The sequence below is a fragment of the Chironomus tepperi genome, unplaced genomic scaffold, assembly GCF_022539635.2.
Source record: "Chironomus tepperi strain 1889 unplaced genomic scaffold, CSIRO-AGI_Ctep_v1 contig_337, whole genome shotgun sequence".
Classification (NCBI taxonomy): Eukaryota; Metazoa; Arthropoda; class Insecta; order Diptera; family Chironomidae; genus Chironomus; species Chironomus tepperi.
The window spans coordinates 3,344,920-3,351,728 of record NW_027226459.1 but is presented as its reverse complement, the minus strand read 5'-3'; the positions used below and the strand labels follow the sequence as shown (position 1 = coordinate 3,351,728).

Sequence of the window (6,809 nt, the reverse complement as noted above, 5' to 3'; positions counted from 1 at the left end):
TTTCTAATAACCTCAATCTAAATATGACTTACCTGGCACTTTCTACGCAACATCCTGAAAATATCACATCACTTAGTCTTGAATATCATCTAAACATAATCAATTGGTGTTTCTTGAACATTTAAAATTTGTAAAAATTCAAAATCTGCAAAATTTCAATTAAAAATTTGTTAAAATCTAGATTTTTATATAAAATTTGCTGTAAAATACAAAATTTTAGCTTGTAATAAGTTTAGCCATGAATTATTAATCCATCCACAATTCATTGTAAATCTAAACTTAGTATTCCTTCATCAAATATTAATTCTACTCACTTAAACTTAATTTCATTCAACTTATTTGGATTGTCGTCGCCTATTCTGATCTTAATTTCTTTCTGGGTATTTAATTTTGGATTCAAAAAGTCTTTTGTCTTTTCATTCAAGTGCTCAAGTCCAATTTGAGCATGCAACTTCGTCTGCTGATCTTCCTCATTTGCTAGAATATCCTTCAATAAATGATAAATTGGCAGCAAATAATCTTGAAATTCCATCAAATTTGGCATTCCAGCAAGGATTTGTGACAGAACCATAGAAGCTGCTCGTTTTGATGGAAGGTATGGATCAGACTTAATAATCACTTCCAATTGCTGATACAATTCATTAAAAAAGTTGTGGACTTGATAGCTTAAAATTTTACAAATTGTTCCTAAATTCGCCAAGCTTGATGTCCTAAATTCATTATTCGAGTCTCTACTTCCGTTAAGGAAGCAATTAATAAGTTGCTGCTTAAATTTCATAGACATTTCCCCAAGATCTTCAGTGACTTTAAGGACAACTTCACCAAATTTCAACCTTTCGTCAATTTCCAGTTCCTTATTTTGATATTCAGCTATTAAAGCATCAACAACTTCAGTATCAAGGACGTATGACAGTGCAACAAGCAGTTTAATGACATTCAAGTAAGCATAACTCTCAACTTCCTTCATATTCTGCATAGCAACAGCCAAAATTGTATGTCGATTTGCCAGTGCCTGCTTGTCTCTTTTCCTCAGCATTTTGATCAAATTGTCACATCCATAAACTTTACAGTAGACTTCCTTCGACTTCAGTAGCTTCATCGCGTCATTAAATGTGAATTCTGATGGATCAATGCTTGGCACTTCCTCATTATTGTTGAATATTATGTCAATTTGTTCCTTAAGCTGTGCTTTTTTGAACTTTTCCTTGACCTTCAATATTTCGTTCCTCATTCGCTGCCGTTCCTCATCATCCTTCAATTTATACAGCAGTTCCTTGTAGATTGAGAAGAAAATTATCACAATTTGTTCATCCTCGCTATTTGCATGGACTAAGACATCCTTAATAGCATCAAGTATCTCCTTTGGCTTCTCATTAAGCTGCGCATGAAGTGACTTCCATTGAATCATGTCCTGAAGTGGCTCAATTATTGACAATTGCTTGTAAAATTTTGTATGCAGCACGTCTGTAAGTTCATCTTCTTCTAAGTCATATCCAGTGATTATTGAATTTCCAGCATTTTGGACGTCACTTAGTAATTTTATGAAGGATATGAAAATTTCGTAGATCAGCAGGCTGTTATTGGAATTTTTGAGTAGCAGGACGAAGGCTTGAGTGTCATCGATCAAAGCTGTCGTTTCCTCGCCGATTTGTAATGAATTATTCTTATAGACAATTCTTGGATGCATTTTGAGGACTTTTGGATCATCCTTGAGTCTCAAGTTCCTTACAACTAATTGCAGTTCCTTCCTATCGTAATTATTAAGCACAAACAGAACAATTGATGCCAATTTCTCTTTTTCAGGTATATCCGGCAATACTGTATGTAAATTGAACAAGGCAACGATGTGATTATGAAGAATTCTCGATGGAAGTGCCACAATTGTTGATGATGAGAACAGAACATGAAGCATGCCTACATATCCTTTAATTTCATCATATTCCATAAGAATTGATCCACAGAGTAGAATTTGTGGATTTATTAAGTCAATCAATGGACCAAGAATCCACTTGTCTAGATGTTCATCCAGTTCCACTTCCTTCTTGCCATACAGTTCCTTCAAAACATAAACACATGCTGCAACAATTTCATTTTCATTGCTGTTGATGCATTTTCTCAATGTCCTGAAAATCTCATTGACCATTTTCTCGTAGAAGCTCTTGTTCCTCATTGCTTTCATAAGAATCCCAGCTATAACGCTGTACTTCTGCCATGCCTGTGAATCATCAGTCTTCTTCCTTAATATCATTTTACACAGCATATAAAATCCATTATCAGACCTAATTAATTGCAATAAGCGAAGTTGTGACTGAATTTGGAAGTCTTTTGATAATCCTTGAAATCCACGTACCATCATGACAAATTGAAAGAACTGCTCAGTTCCAATAAATGTTTGTAACTGGATCAGCATGTTATTAGCATCATTTATGTCTTGGTCTGACTTCTTCATAGTCAGTACTGACAACACTCCAACAAGGTAGTCTATCTGTGCATCATGGAATAATGGATTTGTGGCAATAAGCTTGACTGAGAAGAACTTGTGGAACATTCGAAGGCAGCTGATCAATTTCTCATATTCACTGTCACTTTGATTTGTTGTGTCGTAAGTTGTTCTGCTCTTATGTCTCTTTACACACACTTCCAATGCATTAATTTCACATTTATGAACAGCTTCTGAGAATAAGTTTGCTTGATTGACATCCAGTGAATTAATTTCAGCACTTTTGATGATTTCGTTGAGTAAATAAAATAAATAGCATGAAAATCTCCATGAAAATGGCTGTTCTGTGTAGATACAGTTGAGATCTTTTAAATAACTGATGATGTCCTCTTCCTTTAGTTGGCTATTAAGCTTGTCAAATGCTTCCTTTTGAGTTTCTGGATGTTAAAAACGAAAATTTGTGAAATTGTTAAATTTTCAATGAAAAGTTGATTAAATTTGATTATTTACCTGAAGATTGGACAATTTCTAGTAACTTGAAGGCTTCTTCTGTTGTAATCATGACTGCTTAACTAGTTTAATTAATTATTTTTAAGGAACGCGGGATTATTTGTTGATAAATTCAAAACAAATGTCGACTGTCGAAAATTCAAGGAATGGACTCAAATGTTTGAGAAAATGATGATTTCTTTGAAATTTCTGAAGTTTGAGCTGGTTAGTAAGATAAATGCATACCTTAGCTAATGAGTTACTTAATTTCTAAAACATCCAGAATAGAAAATTTGTGATTTTTTTTCGAACTTTCATCCAAGTGTCCATACCTTGAAAAAGTATAAACAAATCCACATTGTTATCAACAAAAATCAAAATAATTGAATATCTAAAGTTACAGGTAACTATAATTAATAAATCCAAGTCTTATCATTCATTAACATCTCAATTCATCATTTCAGATTTAAAAATGACACTGCCAAGTCCATTTGCAACACAAACTCCAATCAGCACATTGCCTACACAAAATAAGCAACAATCAAACAGATTCCAGCCAAAAGGAAGCCATAACAATCAAGGCTCACAGCATTCTGGACAACATCAAAGTCAGTTCCAACAGAATTCTGAACAAAACTCAAATCAGCAACATCCAGCAAAGAGGAATTTTATCCATTTCTGTAAATATTGTCAGGAAGGATTTAGCACTGATACAGAACTCTTTCAGCATCGGCGGTCTCATGCAAAATGTCCATACGATGACTGTAAATTCAATGCAAATGATGCAACAATCGCAATTCACATCCAGAAAGTTCATTTAAAGCAGAATGGATTAGTTAAGATCCAAGACTTGTCAACGCCTGAACAGATTGAAAAATGGCGAGAAGAAAGACGTAAAAGATATCCAACAACACAAAATGTCATTTTGAGACAACAAATACAAGAGGAAAGACAGAAGAGAGGCGAAAGGCTGAATGACTCGAAGAAAAGATTTGGCGATGGCCAGCAACGAGATTTTGTCAAGAATTTAGGAAATAGACAGCATGACAATAAGAGGAACCATAATAATAAACAGAATAGGAACAATGACAGGAGCAAGAAGTTCCAGAAACGGACAGACAATGAAAAATCCGAGAAATCGGAAGTTAAAGATCCAGCAACTAAGCCAGTTGAGAATGTTAAGCCTGAAAAGACTGAAAATTTCAAAAGTCCAGCAGTTCCTCAAGTAGCCAAGAAGCCACAAGTAGTGAAAAAAGCTAATGAAGATTCATCAGACGAGGAAGAAACTCGATCAGTGCCAAAGTTTCAAGGAACATCCAAAATGAAGAATTATCACACAGTTGAGTCTAGTGTGAAGGAAAAGCCAGCATTGTCACTGTTAGGAATGTATGGATCTGACTCTGAGGATGAAAATAGCAATGCTAGTGATGAGGAAATGAAGGAAGATACAGGAAGTCCTGTAAAGGAAGCTTTGAGTCTCGAAGATCAGAATTTGGAACCTACTGGAAGTGCTGATGTAGAAGATTCATATTTACATCCACAAGTAGACAGTCCACAGACAGAAAGCATCCAACAAGAAGCCACTGACAGTATAGCCAACGATGAAAATGACGACGAATGTCCAGAGATTGAGGAAGAGCAGCAGGAAGTCGATGACAACAATTCAGAACCAGAGGAACTTCCAACAGTCAAGCAAATTGAAGCTGACGAGCCATCAACATCCACAAATCCTCAACAAAGATCCAGAAAGAGGAAACGTAATGATGACAAGCAGGAACCGAAGAAAATCATCAGACGTAGTGGACTTGACTATTCAAAACTCAGGAATCGATCAATTAATCCGTTCCTTGAGAAGCTCCTTGAACGTGACATTGTCCATGAACGGAATGTCTTGCTGCAATGTGTGAATTTTGTCGTTAAGAATAATTTCTTTGGAATAGGTGAAAGTGCTGGAAAGTCAAGCATGGAAATAGACGATGGTGCTGAAAAGTCAAGCATGGAAACAGAAGAAAGTGCTGTAAATTCTCAGAATTAAACCTTTATATCAAAATTAATTTTAATAAACTTAAAGTTACAAATTATGAATTAAGATTGTTGTGGTAAATTCGCTGCTGGAGCCGGTGCAGGTGGCGCCACAATGCTGACCTGTCCTTGCTTCTTTGCATACTTATTTTGACAATCTTCCAGCTCCTTTACTCGTGCCTTAACATTATTGAGTCGCTGCCATGCCATTTGGAGATTCTTTGCACTCGCATATCCACTTCCTTCGTGTGCATGAGTTGTTGATACTTGCTGTAGGTAGTTTATTTGATCACTTAATTTGTTCTCTATGCTGTTTAGTGACTTGAGGAACTGTGAGGCATGATTTTCAGCATTCTTTTGACTCGGCTTTTCCTTTGATAATTCTTGAAGTGCATTTCCAGCACTTTGTATGCACAAAACTATTTCCTTTTCAATTGCATCTAGTGCCTGGATCTTCTCTAGTGGATTTGTCATTGTTATTTGATGGATATCTTGTGTATGATGAGGTAAATTTAATTAATTTTGATTTGCTATAATATTTTTGTTTACTTTTGTAACTTTATAGCAAAATCCGTGAGAAAAATGTCATGTGTTGTTCACTTTGTCTGACTTGACAATTTACCGTAACTTTTAGTGTTTGAAACTAATTTGTACTTACTCCTGTTATCATATTTAATCACAAACAACAGATTTGAAGCATATTAAACAAGTATGAATGATAAAACACGACAAAAAGTCATTCTACACAAAAGCATAATTGACAAAGAATTCGTTAAGTAATCTTCGAATTAATTTGAATCTTCGAAAACCGTTAAATAAAAATTGCAATAAATTAAATCATCAACTAGAAATTACTAGAACCAAGCGATGACTAATATAATGAGTCATCGTCTATTCCGAGAAATGCGTCTTAGTCAAAATTTCACCATAAAAGGCAACAATATTCCCCTTTGATTTTATGTTTATATTCGAATTTCGAAATTGCTCGATCGAATTTTCGAAGTCAAGAACTATTTTGCAAATTTTGTGAATTAAAAAATCTATAAATTTGCATAATTCTCGTTACTGAGCCTCTTAAAGGTTTTCATCCTCACCAATTCTAGTTAATAGCGAATAAAGGAACTGATACATAGCAAAAATGTTGATTAAAGTTAAGGTAAATTGATTAAATTTCATAAATTTTTGCAAAATTTTTATTTTTCTACTAAAAATTTCTTCTTCTTATATTTTTTTGATGATTTTAATATTGAAATTAATTACAGACACTCACTGGCAAGGAGATTGAAATTGATATTGAGCCAACAGATAAAGTAGATCGAATTAAGGAGCGTGTTGAAGAGAAAGAAGGCATTCCACCGCAACAACAGCGTTTAATTTTTTCCGGAAAGCAAATGTACGTAAATTAAGCCATAATTAATCGATTAATCTGATTAATTGCTACCTTATTGATTTTAGGAACGATGATAAAACAGCTCAAGACTATAAAGTTCAAGGTGGATCAGTTCTTCATTTGGTTCTCGCGCTTCGAGGAGGATTTTAAATCATCTGATTATATTTTATGAGAAATAACTTATTCTTTTAAATGTTTCTTATCATTTCAATAAATCATTTTCCTTAAAATCGCTAGATCTCATTAATTACAGCATTTATTCCAGATTTATTGGCATTCCTGGATCTTTTTTCATCTCAAATATCAAAATTTTCTGGAAATTCTACAATCAAATACTTCGAAATTGAATAAATTCACATAGCTCAGCTATGTCACGTTGCATCCATCAAATTAGCAAATCAGAATTAACAATATCATGCAAAATTCTTTATTTATTTAACATCCAAGATCCAGCGCCAAAAACCGCTA

At 34.1% G+C, this 6,809-nt stretch overlaps 4 protein-coding genes across 4 annotated transcripts; 2 read left to right on the top strand and 2 right to left on the bottom strand.

Moving 5' to 3' along the window:
* Positions 1–153: 153 nt before the first annotated feature.
* Tango6 (transport and golgi organization 6) lies at positions 154–3,060 on the bottom strand. Its single transcript, XM_070644295.1, has 2 exons — positions 2,951–3,060; positions 154–2,877 (listed from the first exon to the last, which is right to left on the bottom strand). Exons 1-2 carry the CDS (start codon positions 3,000–3,002, stop codon positions 311–313), a joined length of 2,619 nt encoding a protein of 872 aa, XP_070500396.1. The 5' UTR covers positions 3,003–3,060; the 3' UTR covers positions 154–310.
* A 196-nt stretch (positions 3,061–3,256) lies between these two features.
* Nufip (nuclear FMR1 interacting protein 1) lies at positions 3,257–5,018 on the top strand. Its single transcript, XM_070644296.1, has 2 exons — positions 3,257–3,332; positions 3,394–5,018. The coding sequence occupies exon 2, from the start codon at positions 3,402–3,404 to the stop codon at positions 4,962–4,964; it is 1,563 nt and encodes a 520-aa protein (XP_070500397.1). The 5' UTR covers positions 3,257–3,332; positions 3,394–3,401; the 3' UTR covers positions 4,965–5,018.
* MED11 (mediator complex subunit 11) lies at positions 5,015–5,425 on the bottom strand. The gene has a single exon (XM_070644605.1). It carries the CDS (start codon positions 5,423–5,425, stop codon positions 5,015–5,017), a length of 411 nt encoding a protein of 136 aa, XP_070500706.1.
* A 507-nt stretch (positions 5,426–5,932) lies between these two features.
* Nedd8 (Nedd8 ubiquitin like modifier) lies at positions 5,933–6,572 on the top strand. Its single transcript, XM_070644445.1, has 3 exons — positions 5,933–6,107; positions 6,214–6,344; positions 6,407–6,572. Exons 1-3 carry the CDS (start codon positions 6,090–6,092, stop codon positions 6,489–6,491), a joined length of 234 nt encoding a protein of 77 aa, XP_070500546.1. The 5' UTR covers positions 5,933–6,089; the 3' UTR covers positions 6,492–6,572.
* The last annotated feature ends 237 nt before the right edge of the window (positions 6,573–6,809 follow it).

Coding starts and splice junctions, on each gene's coding strand:
- MED11 (XM_070644605.1), bottom strand. CDS start 5,425: ATGACAAATCCACTAGAGAAGATCCAGGCACTAGATGCAATTGAAAAG.
- Nufip (XM_070644296.1), top strand. CDS start 3,402: ATGACACTGCCAAGTCCATTTGCAACACAAACTCCAATCAGCACATTG.
- Tango6 (XM_070644295.1), bottom strand. CDS start 3,002: ATGATTACAACAGAAGAAGCCTTCAAGTTACTAGAAATTGTCCAATCT. Junction 2,878..2,950: donor AGAAATTGTCCAATCTTCAG/GTAAATAATCAA, acceptor TTTAACATCCAG/AAACTCAAAAGGAAGCATTT.
- Nedd8 (XM_070644445.1), top strand. Junction 6,345..6,406: donor ATTTTTTCCGGAAAGCAAAT/GTACGTAAATTA, acceptor TATTGATTTTAG/GAACGATGATAAAACAGCTC.